This window comes from Neodiprion fabricii, chromosome 7, assembly GCF_021155785.1.
Source record: "Neodiprion fabricii isolate iyNeoFabr1 chromosome 7, iyNeoFabr1.1, whole genome shotgun sequence".
Lineage (NCBI taxonomy): Eukaryota > Metazoa > Arthropoda > Insecta > Hymenoptera > Diprionidae > Neodiprion > Neodiprion fabricii.
Window position 1 is genome coordinate 22919290 of NC_060245.1, and position 15187 is coordinate 22934476.

General features: G+C 40.5%; 6 protein-coding genes across 7 annotated transcripts; 4 read left to right on the plus strand and 2 right to left on the minus strand.

The window, feature by feature from the left end:
• Positions 1-16: 16 nt before the first annotated feature.
• LOC124186782 (snurportin-1) lies at positions 17-7152 on the minus strand. 2 transcript variants are annotated; one of them, XM_046578778.1, is made up of 6 exons: positions 7036-7152; positions 1583-1972; positions 1234-1480; positions 980-1168; positions 438-812; positions 17-352 (listed from the first exon to the last, which is right to left on the minus strand). In XM_046578778.1, the coding sequence occupies exons 2-6, from the start codon at positions 1738-1740 to the stop codon at positions 311-313; spliced, it is 1011 nt and encodes a 336-aa protein (XP_046434734.1). In that variant the 5' UTR covers positions 1741-1972; positions 7036-7152; the 3' UTR covers positions 17-310. The 2 variants fall into 2 exon arrangements, with proteins under 2 accessions (XP_046434734.1, XP_046434735.1); XM_046578779.1 differs by lacking the exon at positions 7036-7152 and having other exon boundaries at positions 1579-1715.
• On the plus strand, positions 1957-4628 carry LOC124186780 (puff-specific protein Bx42). Its single transcript, XM_046578775.1, has 8 exons — positions 1957-2201; positions 2362-2515; positions 2598-2765; positions 2840-3147; positions 3218-3353; positions 3416-3674; positions 3751-4132; positions 4225-4628. The coding sequence occupies exons 1-8, from the start codon at positions 2179-2181 to the stop codon at positions 4433-4435; spliced, it is 1641 nt and encodes a 546-aa protein (XP_046434731.1). The 5' UTR covers positions 1957-2178; the 3' UTR covers positions 4436-4628.
• On the plus strand, positions 4897-6711 carry LOC124186784 (protein MIS12 homolog). Its single transcript, XM_046578781.1, has 4 exons — positions 4897-5218; positions 5720-5889; positions 6038-6175; positions 6292-6711. The coding sequence occupies exons 1-4, from the start codon at positions 5131-5133 to the stop codon at positions 6577-6579; spliced, it is 684 nt and encodes a 227-aa protein (XP_046434737.1). The 5' UTR covers positions 4897-5130; the 3' UTR covers positions 6580-6711.
• A 199-nt stretch (positions 7153-7351) lies between the features above and the next one.
• LOC124186781 (protein FAM98A) lies at positions 7352-9582 on the plus strand. The gene is made up of 5 exons (XM_046578777.1): positions 7352-7666; positions 7979-8345; positions 8454-8744; positions 8837-9135; positions 9241-9582. The coding sequence occupies exons 1-5, from the start codon at positions 7629-7631 to the stop codon at positions 9530-9532; spliced, it is 1287 nt and encodes a 428-aa protein (XP_046434733.1). The 5' UTR covers positions 7352-7628; the 3' UTR covers positions 9533-9582.
• Positions 9583-10047: 465 nt separating this feature from the next.
• On the minus strand, positions 10048-13858 carry LOC124186774 (DNApol-eta). Its single transcript, XM_046578769.1, has 7 exons — positions 13590-13858; positions 13310-13444; positions 13008-13216; positions 12761-12927; positions 12438-12661; positions 12229-12352; positions 10048-12091 (listed from the first exon to the last, which is right to left on the minus strand). The coding sequence occupies exons 1-7, from the start codon at positions 13724-13726 to the stop codon at positions 10574-10576; spliced, it is 2514 nt and encodes an 837-aa protein (XP_046434725.1). The 5' UTR covers positions 13727-13858; the 3' UTR covers positions 10048-10573.
• Positions 13859-13909: 51 nt separating this feature from the next.
• On the plus strand, positions 13910-14850 carry LOC124186787 (ribonuclease H2 subunit C). The gene is made up of 3 exons (XM_046578786.1): positions 13910-14278; positions 14401-14633; positions 14721-14850. The coding sequence occupies exons 1-3, from the start codon at positions 14131-14133 to the stop codon at positions 14751-14753; spliced, it is 414 nt and encodes a 137-aa protein (XP_046434742.1). The 5' UTR covers positions 13910-14130; the 3' UTR covers positions 14754-14850.
• Positions 14851-15187: the final 337 nt, after the last annotated feature.

Here is a 15187-nt window from a genome sequence, read left to right on the forward strand (position 1 = left end):
GTGTCGGAAAATTGACGAGCGATGTATTTTTTTATGATTCCGACAATCCAACAAGAATCGCAGAACATGCATCATGTTATCAGTTATTTATTCGTAAAATAAACCTAGTCCATTGTACTGAACAGTCAATCGCATATAAAGTAGCAATATCGTCAGTTCTACCTTCTCTAAGTGCAGTTCACTGCTTGTCTAATGTACACCTGGATCATGTTATCAAAAATTGTCAGTGATGAAATTAATCTTTCTGGGTAAAATGTCTACGCTGAAACTGCCTGTGTTATAATGCTTCAGAGTTTTCATGTGCCGAGGTTCAGGCCATTTCAACAACATTTTCTGCACTGGTAATTTCCATCTAGTAGTAAAAATAAAAAATCGACGATTAGGTCAGACAACTGAATAGAAATAGCATTGATTAGCAGATGAAAAAAAAGGTTTACCAAATCATCAGTTCCCTTATTTTTTCTCCGCGTTGTCGTTTTCTTCCGAATGTAGCTTTTGATATCGACGTAGTCTGGTGGCTTCTCGTAAATGTCTGGAGGAAATTGAAGTCCAAATACATCAGACAACATAAATGGTTTCAACCAGTTAACCAGGGGCGTTCGTCCATGCGTATAATGCGCCTCTCTATGATAAAAGAGTAATCCGTCAAGGGGAGGGAGTGATGATAAGTTTTCTAAAATTGCGCCAGCATCAGAATCGCAGGGATAATTTGGCAGGGAGAGAATAGGATAGCTATTAACCAAGCTTCCTCTCTCGGTGAGTCCTTGTGTTTCTTCCAGCCGTGTCTTCAGCCAAAAGAATCTGAACTCTGTCTGGAATCAAAGAAGTTTGTTGTGCACAAACAAGAGTCTGGGTTGGATAATAAATCATCACGACAAGAATAAAATATTCGTCCATCAAGGACAATAAAATGCTATTTTCAAATACTACAAATTTTTGTTGTGACAACGAATCCAATTCTAAACACTGTATACGTTACGTCGCAATCGAGCAGTGCCTGATTAGACCAAGCCAAGACATCCAAGGTGTAATAGGTTTTGGTATCCTTGTCCCAAATACAGTCGAGTATTGTACACCTATTCTTATAGTCCTGATAAGTGCCGCCTGGCAGAGTCGAGCTGAATTTCCCGAGTCTGACGCCCCTTTTGTTGTAAGCTACTGTCATCCCCTGTACAAGGATTACTTTTGTAATTCTTCGAATTTCTACCATAACACCAGCAAAAAATTACAGACCTTACTCGCAATGAGGAGCACCCTGCGCCCTTGGGGACATGGAACCATAAGCCACTTTTCTGCGAGATCAGAAGGGATCTCCAACATCCATTCAGACATCATTAGCTGATTTGCATACTTTTGTACCCGCCTGGGACTCCGCCAGGTCTCGTCTTGTTGCACCTCCATTCCTTCGTCGTTGCAGTCATTGCCCTGTAACGCTTCGTCCAAAAGAGCTCGGCCCGAGTCAAAGGTAGCATCTCTATTTCTGTAGATATATTGTAGTCATGTACAGTTGAAGAGTAGGCAAATGTAAAGAAACAAAAATACAACGTCAAGCGCGAAATACATAACTAATAACAGAACTTACTTTTTTTGCTCCCAGAGTAAACGTTGTCGACGAATCTCCTGTCGCGAATCGTCTCTGTAGTTATTTGTTCTTGTCAGATTTTTGTATAATGCCAATCGTGGATTGGTAGGAGTTTTTTCATTCGATTCATTCGATATGTCACTAAGGTTACCGGCCATAATATCGTCGATTATTTAAATGTAGTCAAACCCGCAACATCGCCGATCCCCGTAACCTCTTTCCGGGCTGTCAAATTTCGTCGTCGACGTGGTTGGATCAAGCCCACGATCAAGTCTATGGCCTGTCTATGGGTTGATCCGCGATCTAGTAATCATCTAGTCTATGATCGACGTACCCCGCAGATTTCATCCACTGCCCACCAGGTGCCACTGTGATCAGGATTCCGAGGATCTGTGGCATTACGTTAGACCTCAATTATCAGAAATCGGATAGTACTACCACTATAAAAAGTCACCTCGATTGTAGAGAACTGTCGTTTCAGTCTTACTTCAACGTAAAAAACAGGCCAAAGGCAACAAATGGGTAATCCTCGTTTCATCATCGGCTGATGCGACTTTATGAACGCTTTGTGTGTGTCGTTCAAGAATCAAGATTGAATGAACAAAATGTCGCTGACAAGGTGAGCTGCTGTTTCATTATTACTGTCAACAAGCTTTGGCCCTCACATCAAAGCCTCTGTGTTGCAACTAGTGATTACAACATTTCGCGCTCAATCTATCTATTGAATGCATCATCGCTTTCAAATCCTCTAATAAAAAATCCCCAACTTTTTAACCTAGCTTGCTACCTGCACCAACCCAGGCTGTTTGGGATCGGGAAGATGAAGCAAGGGAACAGAAGCTCCGACAGAGACCTGTCTCCGCTCTTGTCAAGGCTGTGGTAACAGCTCCGCCCTACGGGCAAAGAAAAGGATGGGTACCGCGCACTGCAGAGGTAAGAAAACTGGTTATTATTTCCGAAACTTCATTTGCCTAATGAAGCAAAAATAAAGATAACAAAATAATGATATTCATAGGACTTCGGAGACGGAGGAGCGTTTCCGGAGATCCAGGTCGCTCAGTACCCATTGAGCATGGGCATGAAAGGGAAGGAAGCTACCAGCAATGCACTTGCTGTGCAGCTTGATGCGCAAGGAAAAGTAAAGTACGACATGATCGCTAGACAAGGTCACTCCAAAGATAAGGTAAAGCTGAACGTGGTATTGGAAGTATTTTTGGTGATACATTGATTTATTGGCATTCATTCCTTCCTTCACAGATTGTCTATACCAAACTGAGCGACCTTCTTCCCTCTGAAATAACGACCGAAGATGATCCCGCACTACAGCGTCCATCCGGCGAGGATATAGACGAAATCACTGAAAAGACACGAAAAGCTCTTGAGAAAATAACTGAATCAAAAATAGCAGCTGCTATGCCAGTTCGGTGCGCAGAAAAGCAGGGACCTGCTCAATATATTCGTTACACCCCGTCACAGCAGGGACAGTCGTTCAACTCGGGTGCTAAGCAGAGGGTGATTAGAATGGTAGAGGCACAAGTCGATCCCATAGAACCACCGAAATTTAAGTGAGTTTTTCTTCGATATCCACGCAACTCGCCGACACTAGTACATGAGGAACAAATTTTTTGATTTTAGAATTAACAAAAAGATTCCTCGCGGACCTCCGTCACCACCTGCTCCCGTTATGCATTCCCCAACGAGAAAAGTTACCGTTAAAGAGCAAAAGGAATGGAAGATTCCTCCCTGCATTAGTAATTGGAAGAACGCCAAGGTGATTAAGACAGAATTTCACCGATTTTCGTCGTTAATAACGATCAATTCATCATCTCACAGGGTTACACCATCCCCCTTGATAAACGTCTAGCTGCCGACGGTCGTGGCTTGCAACAAGTCCACATAAACGAGAATTTTGCCAAACTGGCCGAAGCTCTTTACATTGCAGACAGAAAAGCCCGTGAAGCAGTGGAAATGCGCGCACAGTTGGAAAGGAAATTAGCACAGAAAGAAAAGGAAAAGAAGGAAGACAATCTACGTCAGCTCGCGCAAAAGGCTAGGGAGGAACGAGCTGGAATAAAGTCTGCTGCAGCGCTTGGTAAGTCGAGTAAACAATTAGGAGAAAATATTATACATGCGACAAAATGGTGCGAATAAACATCGTTTGGTTTCAGATAAGGCTGGGGAATCGCGAGAGCGTGATCAATTACGTCAAGAACGTCACAAAGATAGAGCGCGAGATCGTAACTTGGCTCGTGCCGCTCCTGACAAGCGTTCGAGACTGCAACGCGAACGCGAACGTGATATAAGCGAACAAATCGCGCTGGGATTGCCGGCAAAGTATGTTCCCAATTCCGGAGAGGCTCAGTTTGATCAGCGACTATTTAATACAACTAAGGGAATGGACAGCGGCTACGGCCACGAGGATGAGTACAACGTCTATGACAAACCCTGGAGGGACTCCAGCTCAATCGGATCACACATATATCGACCTAGCAAAAATATTGACAAGGATAATTACGGTGATGATCTGGAGAAACTTGTTAAGACAAATAGGTGCGTATAATTAATCAACGATCTAATTTTCGGCTGATCATCGTAGAGCATAATGGGCGGTAAATCATGCGTAAATTTCCTTCTATCTTCAGATTCGTTCCTGACAAGGAATTCAGCGGAACCGATAGGTTCGCGACGCGATCTGGTCCTGTGCAGTTTGAAAAGGACGAAGAAGATCCGTTCGGTCTTGATCAGTTCTTGACCCAAGCTAAACGCGCCAGTAGCAGTACAACTACTACAACAAAACGCAAGGATGACCGAGATCAACGAAGGGACGATCGCGACAAACGCAGAAAACACTAATCTGATCGGCTTCAATTATGTAATTTTATTACGCATTACGCGTGCTTTTTTGTACCCATCCAAGAGAGCAAAATTCAATCTTTTCACATGGATAAATTGTAATTTACGATCTAGAGTACCAATTGCTGTCCTCATTACTGTACGCATTCTTATTACATAATAGTAATAATGTTAAATATACTACTTGGAAATATTTCATCGTGTCTCTTTACAATCTAGGACCAACGTCGAATTTCTTCCAATGTAATTACGATACTCCAGCTCTCTTTTGATTTGTACGAAACAACAATCTGAAACAATCTCGCAACAGCGGAACCCCCTCGAGGGAGTATCAGCTGTTGCTATTGGTTGAAGAGCGTTCAGACGCTCCAAGCAGCGAATCAAATCATCGAAGAGGATAGTTGTCGACGTCGCCGACGAGGGCCAGTTTTCCGGTTGGTATTTTTTATTCGGAACGCGGACGGACGTCAAGCCGTGGAATTTCGTGAGGACCGAGGGACGCCGAGGCAGGGACAGAGACGCCATATTCACTTGTCAACGGACGTCAATCAGCGATCGAGGAAAAGGAACGGAGGAGGAAATCTCGGGGATAAAATAGTCTCGCGGTCGAGTAAAATCCTGCGAAGTAATCGAGGGCGTATTAAAACACGGCTGTTTCACGCCGCGCGTGAATTTTGAGATAAATCTGGAGAGTTATGGCGTCGGAGGAGATGAAGCTACGGAAACGAGAGGAGTACGAGATGCAGCTCTTTGGCTTTCACTCCCGGGCTGCGTACGATGGCAGTAAGAGGACAACGTCACTTCCATCAATTCCTTTGTCAATGCTTTCAGGCTTTATCGGCCTTATCCCGGAACGAATCGATGTTGCAGTCGTCGGGCGAATGTGCTCTGGTTTCATGTGGATTTAAATCATGACTAGAGTCACACTCGTCCAACGATTGTGACGCTATCAACGCGCGTCATCACGCCAACCGAAAATCCTGCCTTTATTCCCACGTTTCGCGTATCAACCGCCAACTGAAACCCTATTTCTCATCTGTATTTCCGTTCTGATTGCAATCCGTTCAGTCTCCTCGCCAATTTCTTTTTCTAATCTGTTATACTTTTTCGACAACTTGTTTCTACTCATGTTCCGTTTCACGTACGGCAGATAACGTCAGACTCTTATGCGACCTTTCAAGTCTGTTTTTACTGTTATTATCAGCGCGATCTAAATCTTTCACATTCCTATGCTTGTCAGGCTCGCTTCTACATGTTGAAACATTGGCATTGTAATCGTTTCAGTAAAGAATATAATAAAGGAAGAGGTACGGTCGGTCTGTCAGAATCTGAGCAAATCCATTGAAAGTAAATATAAACTGGGCAGTGAGGAGCTTTCTGTTCTCAGAACAGAGGCTAAAGATTTGGTTCAGACTTATGAAAACAGAGCTGAATCTCACATGGAATCATTGAATGTAATTATTCCTCTACAGTGTCTTTAGTTCCATCTTCTAAGAAATTTAACAAACGTTAAAAATCCAGGTCATCTTGGTCTTAGATTATCGCCACCTCTTCATCCGCGATTGTTGACAATTGTACTGTGAACCTGACATTGTTTTGCAGAACATTGTACGACAATTCATTGCAATTCCTGACAACGTTTTATTAGACGAGGATAAAGGTCAAGCTGTTCAGGTCAGCGAAGATGAATTCGAAGAACTGAAGACCAAGATGGAGAATCTCCAAAAGAGAGCCGAAGGGGTCAGAATAAATTTCATGAAAATGTTTCCATGTAAAATACCACTTGGAAAACCTATACTCGTTATAAATTTAAATTGTACCCTTTGTTTCATTTAATCGAGGGTGATTTTTGATAGGTCACAATGTTCAACGCCGCTCTACGCCAAGAACTCGAACTTCAAAAAAGATTCAAGGCCTGCGAGGACGCGATAAACAATGCGAGCAGGGAGATTAAAGATAACACCGTTGTACCAAATTTGGATGACCAGATAACAGAATTCATCCAGCAATCGGAAAAACTTAGAATGCAGCTACCAATTCCTGAATCTCAATGCGAAAGGCACAAATACAATCCACCCTTGGAAAATCTTAAAGATTTTGATCTCGTATACCGTGAAACTTTAATTAATACTGCCAATGAATAGCGCAATCTTACTAAGATGTTATTTGTGGCCTATCAAAGTCTAGCAGAATCTTGAGCATATATGTATGTCTAGTTATATTTTTTTATACACAATTAGGTCATTAGATTTTTTTCAATAAAACTATCTGTTAAATCCTGGTTAATTTCATTTCCGAGTTAGCGAGTTGTCGCATGAAAAACATAAACTTAAACTTTGTGCGATCTTGATTATGCTACGCAAAGGTTGTTGCAACAGATAATCTATCAGCTGAGTTCGAACCTCTTGCAGTTTCAAGTTAAAAAATAATCGTAGTCCTTCAAAGAAACAGTTTCATTTGAATTTCTGTGTTACATTGGAATCATTTATTGAGATCTAAACTTGCTTGCATTATTCTGGTTCTCGATCGTGAGAATTATCGATTGTATTAATACTCTACGATTTGTTTCCAATTATTATTGCTTTTGTCAGAATAGTTACCCATATTTAATTCAAGTCTTAACGTGATCGAGTTGATCCATCTACTATCCGTTTGAGACTTCCACGAATTTTTGGTCTCTTCGTTGTTTTCCTTTGAGCTATTATAAGAAACACGAAATAATTTTATTTCTACGTATTCAGTACAAACTAATGTATAAAGTCACATCTTTTAGCCATGCCATATTGTTCACAACTCATCATCAACATGTCTGTTTACCAACGTTAAATATTAAATGATTAAATACACATCTTGATGCTCGATTGTTTCTAGAACGTTCGATTGGATTAGCAGATAATTCCATTTGAAAATCATGTATTATCGAGTCGTCGAGTTCAGTCTATTTCTAATTTCACCGAATCGAGGGATTTCCGATGTAGTGAATTTGTTCAATGGTGGGGATGGCATGTAACATAAAACGGGGGCCATTGGAGATTAGAAAAGCTCTACAGCAGCTTTGCACAGTGTGCTTATTCGACAGTCGACAGTTCCGACAGCGGACACGGAATTTTGTACTTTCCTCGCATGAACTTAAACCGATTGATTGATTAACATTTCTCCTGAAAGTTCCGTTTAAATCAAACGGCTAGTGCCAATGGAAACCGATTTGTTACAGAATCTGCAAGACATTGGGTATGTGGGCAAGTTTTATAGGTTACAACAGTTACCGGCTGATGCAAAGCATTGCCGATTACTAACTTCACATGTGGAATATTTTAGACTACTTTTTTGAGTAAGGAAACAAAGCTACTGAGTTTCCTCAGAAAATTAGCCTAATATGTTCGAAGCTATGAGGATGTTCAAAGTTATAAAAAAAATTATTGGATAATCATATAGCCGAAAAAGATACCCAAACTTGAAGCTCCGAATTAAAGTAACGTTCACAACGTTATTTGTAAGATAATCAGCAAGTTTGTAACGAGGATTTTGTGCTTGATTCCGCAGGTATAGCGGGGCTCTATCTGACGCGAATGAGTTGTCCAAAGCTTTGAAAGATGGCCCAAAGTCAGTGGAGTTCACTAAGTTGGTGGCGTGGCTGGCAGAAGAATTGTCTGCATTTGGAGAGGTGGATGACTCCGTAAACGCTATAACCACGCCAGAAGATTCGAGCCATTTTCTGCTCGAATTAAGTTCATTTCTCAAGGAATTAGGATGCGCGAATCAAAACCTCATTGGCGGTGCTGTGAATCAGAGACTGAGTACAAAGTACGACAGACTTGTTTTACTAGATTATCTGGTAACCGAGCTGATGACTAGCAAGATATTAGGATCATTTAAATCTGACACGGATCAACAGATGGAAGTAACAATTGTAAGTGTTGTAATTGTTATCAACGTCTAGTTGAATCTATCGATAGTGAATTCTGCTCCGTCTTAATTGGATAACTGTCATGTTGCCATTCTTTATTTTTCCTTTCAGAACGAAAGCGACACAGCCAGACATCTAAAAAACATGTTGTTGGCATTGAAGTTTCAAAAACCTCCAGATAACATAAGTGCACAAATGCTGTTCACAAAACTAACTACTAAGTTGAAGGAAGTTGTGGCTCAGGCTCCCCCTGATCTACTCGATACGCCTTTATTTGTGGGCGAGCTATCGAACGACCAATGGGAACGGCTGAATGAACTCCAAGAAGAATTCAAGAACGAGTATAAAACCAGAAGGGAAATGTTACTCAAAAGATTGGATGTCACGGTGCAATCTTTTTTGGTAAAGCATTAAATAACGTCTCACAAAATTCTAGTAAATTTGATGAAATTATCTTATTTTGGAATAAACTAATAACAATCTTAATTTTACAGTGGTCAGAGAATATAAGGTCAAAGGAAGATCAGGTCAACGCATCCTACAAACAAAAACGGAATATCATGTCTCCCGAGCCAAGTGTTTGTATTGCTGATTTACTTGCCGCAAGACGAGATTTAGCCATAGTTGAAAAGACCAGCAATGCTACTGTACGAAAAAATACCAGGAGCCAAGTCAACCAAGTCATTATTGGGGCAGTGCCAGATCGTGGAGGAAGACCTTGCGACCAGCAACCACCTCCACCCGAAATGCCATCTTGGCAAAAAGATCGCGTTGCTGGGCCGAATTCGTCCAGGTAAAACGCGATCTCACAGTATTTTTGTTCATGGATTGGGGTTCTGTGACTTCGTGATACTTGTTTAAGCACATGAATTGAATATCGTTTGAAAATATTTTTCAGAGGAGGCAGAGGTGGAGGTGGCGGTGGCGGTGGATATCGGGACCACAAAGATGCTTCGAAAAATTTTGGCCAAAACCAAGACAGGTTTCAATCGCAGCAGCAATATCAGCAACAGCAACCACAGTATGAAAGTCGTGGTGATTACCGTGGTCATAATCAAGGAGGTGGAGAGTATCACAGAGGCGGTGGAAGAGGTAGAGTGCAAGGAGGATGGGGCGGAGACCGAGGTACAAGTGGCTATCAACGAGGGAATTCTAATCGCGGAACAGGTCGAGGTGGACAGCACTATTAAGACAGTTGCGAGAAAAAAAAAACGGCAACGTCTAAAATAGATGTTATAACGTACCAGATTAAAATTCGAGTTAAACTTAAATCGTTAAATTTATATTTTGCTATTTCGTGAGATCTCTTTTGTTAATTTTATTTAGTTTGCGGTTCTTTATGTTTGATCAGACGCCTCATGGTTGTTAAGGTTGGTTCTTTACAGGTGCAAAGCTTGTATCAATTTATTTGTGCTGCATTTCATCCTGATTCATAGTGAATTTGTTCATCACGTTTGCTCGAAATCGCGTTTTGTAATATGCTTACGGTTTCAACAACATACAGCACATAGCGTTTTGGAATTTGAGTGAATCCTATGTTGGTTTTGAGGCATCGAATGAGATTTGGTTTTGGAAATGGGAATGGTGTTTTCAAGCCTTTAGAATCTTTATAAATAGAGACAGCACAGTTCCCGCGCAGCTTCAGAGAGAGTAAATGTTACAGAATCGCTGTCTCATGAATCCTGTAAACCCCGCAAAGTAAGACTGTTAATGCATTACCTTCATCTCTGTATTTCATCACACGATATTTTATTTCCCATTTAACCTGAACCAAAATATTCACATGGAATCATTAAAAAATATCGTTGATCATTCCTTCGGCAAAAGTGTTAAAAAGTATTTTGTGGTCAACCCAAGTTAAGAAATATCAGTTAATCGGTACTTTGCTCTGAAATTTGAGGTCCACTCTGCACTTATTTTGAGGCATATTTGGACACCAGAGTTTGACTCTAAGTAAAAGTGGATTGAACCTCTGTTTGCAGTAAAGATCTGATCCAAGAGCATTTAGGATAAGAATGTATTTATTAACATAATTGTTATTTATTTCAATTACCTTATAAAGCAGCTCTGTAATGTATATCGCGATTAACGTAATATATGTATAACTTTGCATTCCTACAAGAGGTTTCCGATTCTTTTCTCCCGCTACATGGCACCATACAAATTATTCATTTGGTATTAAAAATATTTTAAAACTACACATATTTACATCCAATTCTGGCGAGTATTTCTCACGTAAAAAACGCGGCTATACTTTTAGACCGCTTTTCTGACTCTCGCGTTTCGGGTTTGTTACGTTTTCTCTTCACAGATGGTTTGCCATTCAACTTATCATTTTCTGGAGTAGCTACCGTGGGCCGAGCAACAGACTTATTTAATTCTTTGGACAAGTTTCGCGCAACGTGAAAATCGGAGTGCTCCAAGTACTCGCGCAGTGGAATTAATTTATCGCATTCTGGACATTTTTCCACCAACTCCTCACCGCCAGAACTATCAGCCAATTTCGTTTCATTGTTGAAAAAGGTGTCTATTTTGTTGATCTTCGGTTGGACAGCAGATTTTGCACGAGAGCGCTTGTGATCATTAACTTTCTGCTGTACAGATTTCACTGTATTTACTTTACTTTCAGAGTCCTTTTTCTTTCGACTTTGTAATATTAAATTCGCTTCATTTCGTAGTCTTGATGGTAAAACCGCCACGATGCTTTCGTCAAGATTATCCAAATCTGGGAATATATCCTGTAGTTTTATTGTATTGTCATCAATTTTTTCCGGAGTCTCTTTTGCATCATTTGAATTCACAGGAAGAACAATGGTATTTCCAGATTCTGGGTCATTATTTTTCAAGTTAAGTACGGCAAGATGCTTTGGATGCGCAGTTTCGTCACTGTTGATACCTTTCAAGTCTTGATTTTGCATTAGCAACTTTACACTCACTGGTTCATTATTCAAATTAGGTTGATGAGTAGGCACATTTTGATCAGCGTTTGTACACGGTAATTTCTGAATTTTTACGACTGTCCCATTTTCAACACTAAATTTTACTTGACCCTCAGGAGCATCAGCTTGATTACCTGGCAGAGCCGCGTCTTGTGGCCCGTTTTTATTTGCATTAAGAATATTCATGAAAAACGATTTTTTAAAGTTGTCAGGTTTCAGTTTTGTATTCTGGCTCCTCAGAAACGACATTGGTGATTTGATAGCTTGATTGCTCTCTGGTTTCACAACACTAGTAGATGCAGTATTTATGCCGTCCTTTCTGACTGGAGACTGTGTTCTTACATCCCCGGAATCAAAAAATTTAGAAACATTGTCTACAACTACGTTTGATTCTCCTTCAGATTCGATTTCCAAGGGCTCAGATTTCGAAGGAGAATTGCATTTGTCTAATGTCGAAGTTGTGGGGCTTGCTAATACTTCGTCAGTTGCAATGGTCGCGTTAGTATTCGCCGTAAAGAAGCTTCGAAAAGTGGATATCTCTTTGTCAATATCAATAAATTTGCTTGCCGACATACCAATAAATACTATTGGATACTTTGCAAATTTAATTATAATATCTAAACAACCCTTCGATATTGTCTCAGCTTTGTACGAAGACAATCGACAAGAGCGAGATTGACTTATAGTTTTATTGTCCTTGTAATAGTGATAACTAACTGTGAGTAATGTTGCCTTACGATTATTCTCTTCAGCATCTTGATCCAATCGTTCAGCCATTTCCAAAGACAACTGAGTCACCCAATGATCCAGCTGTAACAGAAGACCATTATTTTTCACATTATATTGTTATGTATTACGCATTCTTAATAATAGTAAAAATTACGTATAGTAAGAGGCAATCTGGATTTCTTAACTTTTTTTCTTTCTCAAGAGAAAAGAAAACTCACCGTTTCCTTTGCCACAATTGCTCGTTTCCCTGGAAAGTTTTTACAGCTGCCTATAGATTTTGATATAAGTCTGCTGGTAACCGGTTCGTTATCCATTCCACGAGCAATGTTGTAAAGCCATAATCTGAAATGAATTATTCATTCATTAAAAACTATCAAATTAAAGTTGCACATTATGAATCGTACAAACAGATAACGAGTAAGCATACCCGGTTTTATCATCAAATCGTGTTTGCAGATCCTTCAATGAGTAGGACAGTAAATCTGCCATTACATTACAGCCAAGAGACTCAATGACAACATCGCCAAATTTCCCACCAAGGTTTCGCACTTTTTTTACAGGTAGCGTTTGAAAAAGGGACGGAACACCGGCTAAGGGTAAGATGGTTTGCCGATTAGGTTTATGCAAGCCACACGCAAGTTTGGCCAAAATCTGTAAGACACAAACAAAATGTTGATTTGCTGAGTGATTTGATGCAACGAACTGATCTCAACACATCACAAAACTGCGAAATGTGATAAATTCAGGCACCTTGTTATAAGATATGCCTGCAGAGCACCTGTACCCTGTGGTCTCATATATATCAGCTCTTATTCGCTCGATTATAGTACCAGCTACAGCTAGCTTTTGAGACTGAATATCCCCCAATTCCCCGTATGCCGCATTTGCCCACTTTTCGATCCCTTCACGTCTGTGGGCTATAATCATTGTACTATTGAACGTTCGCATTGATAACAAGAAGTTAGATTGGAATCAAAAAATCAATCAAAATGTTTACCTTCGTCATTATTTCCAACAATTGAATATCCGATGACAAATGTGTTCGGAAGACATTCCACCATCTTCGCCGCAGACATCTGGCTTGAAAGCATTTCCTGATTAACAAGTTCTGTGATATCCAAGTAAGCTTCGTCAACGCTCGCACGTTCTACCACTTTACTATGCTTTCTCAATACTTCGACAACTTCCCGCCCGGCAATTCTGTACCTACAATAGAAGGCGTTCATCATAGAAAGCGAGTTTTAAACAGAATTGAAAAAGCTTGCAATCATGACCAAAGTCAAACATTGATCGACATACCTGGATGTATCCGCCTTGCCTCTGACTCCAGGAACAGTAGCCAGGAGCAACTCGGGGCATTTTTTCTTGGCTTCATCAGGCCGCATGTGTCTGCTGACTCCATGGTCACGTGCCTCATAGTTGACGGCTATAATGCTGTTGAGAGAGAAGAACGTCAGAACATAAACAATCTGTTAGATGAAGGTGAAAATAGGCTGAGCTTTGGAGAAACCTTGATGTATCAAAATCAAAGATAGTTGTCTTCGCGGAAAAAAAATAAACATTTTGGAGTCTGACATACCCTCCAGAACCCCAAACGTTGTACTGCACCACAGCCAAAGGTTTCCCCCTTAGGTCGGGTTGAAGTTTAACTTCGACTTGGCAGAAAAAACAGTCCATATCGACCAGGACGACGATCCTCTCATCGGAATTCATCATCGCTCATTGGAAGTAACCGCCTACCGTTCAGTCGAAAGAGAGTGAATCCTCTTTGTTTGATTCTCCTGTCAGACCATGTTTTTTCGACGAATTATCAGTGACGTAATATTTTCCCGCGCTCCCAAACCCGAGGTTAAGTTAGGCTGGGTTGGGTTAGGTTAGTTTGCAGATCTCCGTTACTGTCGCTTCGCGTGATTCACGTCAACTGCTGGTTCAAACGCGCGGTTTTCCGAGGTAAAGATCCGTCGCGATTTGACGTAAATCCTTATGTGTCGTCGGATTTTATGAGCAGTGGCAACTGACTGTGTTTTAAAAATCTCTGGGTCTCAACAGTGGAATGTACAGTAGTAGCAGAGTAGAATTGTTTCTCTCAAAAGTGACGATCCGTGCAGCTGGTAAGAAACATGGCGATACATTTGAATTTGAAAAAGGAAATACTGACCAGCGAGAAGGAGTCGGTTTTGCACCTGATGCCTTGCGACATACACGGAGACGAACCGGCTCTCGTTTCGTCTTATTTCACTCCATACATCCGCAGGAAAGATGACGAACGTGAGTTTTTACACGAGATTTTCAGATCCTCAGACTGTCTGACAGCTGACGTAACGTATTTGCCAGTTATTGATACATTTTTTATTTATTTATTTATTCATTTTTTTCACTCTTCATCTCAGATCTGACGACTTCCTTTCGCGGCTATCCTTTGCAAGGAAAAACCATAACTTTACCAAAGGGTTACACTGGATTGGTTCTCCACGAAAGCAAAAATGCAGAGTCAGAATCACTTGATCGCAACCTCTTCGCTACAGGGAAATTTACTCAGTTTACCTACTGGAATTATGACAAACTACCTTCTAAGAATGACGCCGTTGTCGCAGCTTTGGAATGGATCGACATCGCCGAAGCGGTGAGCAATACTTTTCGTCACTGATTTAATAACAAATTGAAATTTGTAAAGAGAAAGTGAATTTCATGGATTTTCAATCTGTTTCAGCTCCATTCCAACGATGACGACGTCGGCAATTGAGACTCACATGCTCAGGGACATACAATAATTTTAAGTAACAATTTTCGTACCTGCACTTCAATTATCGTGTTATTATACAATATTCAAATGCTTCAAGGAAAAAATTTATTTTGCCACACTGTTTCATGGATTTACTAAATATTTAACGAATGTACTACGGGTGCTAATTTTTGTGCATGTGTGTGGCAGATGAAGATGTGATATTTCAATGATTATAGACCTTGTTGAAAGATTGCTCAATAAATATGCATAGTAATTAGTATATTACATTCGATTTTCTACTTATTGTTGATTGTAAAAATTTTAGAGCAGTGTACATTTGTTACATACATTCGACTGGATATAATCTTATTTTCTCCACTCTGTAAGCACTTGTTTTCAAATGATTTGATCGTTTTCGAATCACAAAGAAATTCTTGCTCCAGAATTCTGTA

What these genes read in the sequence shown, in the direction of transcription:
- LOC124186782 (XM_046578778.1), bottom strand. Translation starts at nt 1,740, where the DNA reads ATGGCCGGTAACCTTAGTGACATATCGAATGAATCGAATGAAAAAACT. An exon ending in TTACTCTGGGAGCAAAAAAA is followed by an intron (nt 1,481 to 1,582) that starts GTAAGTTCTGTT and finishes ATATATCTACAG; the next exon opens with AAATAGAGATGCTACCTTTG. An exon ending in TGCTCCTCATTGCGAGTAAG is followed by an intron (nt 1,169 to 1,233) that starts GTCTGTAATTTT and finishes ATCCTTGTACAG; the next exon opens with GGGATGACAGTAGCTTACAA.
- LOC124186780 (XM_046578775.1), top strand. Translation starts at nt 2,179, where the DNA reads ATGAACAAAATGTCGCTGACAAG. An exon ending in AACAAAATGTCGCTGACAAG is followed by an intron (nt 2,202 to 2,361) that starts GTGAGCTGCTGT and finishes TTTTTAACCTAG; the next exon opens with CTTGCTACCTGCACCAACCC. An exon ending in GTAATTGGAAGAACGCCAAG is followed by an intron (nt 3,354 to 3,415) that starts GTGATTAAGACA and finishes ATCATCTCACAG; the next exon opens with GGTTACACCATCCCCCTTGA.
- LOC124186784 (XM_046578781.1), top strand. Translation starts at nt 5,131, where the DNA reads ATGGCGTCGGAGGAGATGAAGCTACGGAAACGAGAGGAGTACGAGATG. An exon ending in CTCACATGGAATCATTGAAT is followed by an intron (nt 5,890 to 6,037) that starts GTAATTATTCCT and finishes ATTGTTTTGCAG; the next exon opens with AACATTGTACGACAATTCAT. An exon ending in TCCAAAAGAGAGCCGAAGGG is followed by an intron (nt 6,176 to 6,291) that starts GTCAGAATAAAT and finishes GATTTTTGATAG; the next exon opens with GTCACAATGTTCAACGCCGC.
- LOC124186781 (XM_046578777.1), top strand. Translation starts at nt 7,629, where the DNA reads ATGGAAACCGATTTGTTACAGAATCTGCAAGACATTGG. An exon ending in CAGAATCTGCAAGACATTGG is followed by an intron (nt 7,667 to 7,978) that starts GTATGTGGGCAA and finishes TTGATTCCGCAG; the next exon opens with GTATAGCGGGGCTCTATCTG. An exon ending in TCACGGTGCAATCTTTTTTG is followed by an intron (nt 8,745 to 8,836) that starts GTAAAGCATTAA and finishes TTAATTTTACAG; the next exon opens with TGGTCAGAGAATATAAGGTC.
- LOC124186774 (XM_046578769.1), bottom strand. Translation starts at nt 13,726, where the DNA reads ATGATGAATTCCGATGAGAGGATCGTCGTCCTGGTCGATATGGACTGT. An exon ending in TGTTGGAAATAATGACGAAG is followed by an intron (nt 12,928 to 13,007) that starts GTAAACATTTTG and finishes CAATGATTATAG; the next exon opens with CCCACAGACGTGAAGGGATC. An exon ending in CAGGCATATCTTATAACAAG is followed by an intron (nt 12,662 to 12,760) that starts GTGCCTGAATTT and finishes TGTGTCTTACAG; the next exon opens with ATTTTGGCCAAACTTGCGTG.
- LOC124186787 (XM_046578786.1), top strand. Translation starts at nt 14,131, where the DNA reads ATGGCGATACATTTGAATTTGAAAAAGGAAATACTGACCAGCGAGAAG. An exon ending in CCGCAGGAAAGATGACGAAC is followed by an intron (nt 14,279 to 14,400) that starts GTGAGTTTTTAC and finishes TCTTCATCTCAG; the next exon opens with ATCTGACGACTTCCTTTCGC. An exon ending in GGATCGACATCGCCGAAGCG is followed by an intron (nt 14,634 to 14,720) that starts GTGAGCAATACT and finishes AATCTGTTTCAG; the next exon opens with CTCCATTCCAACGATGACGA.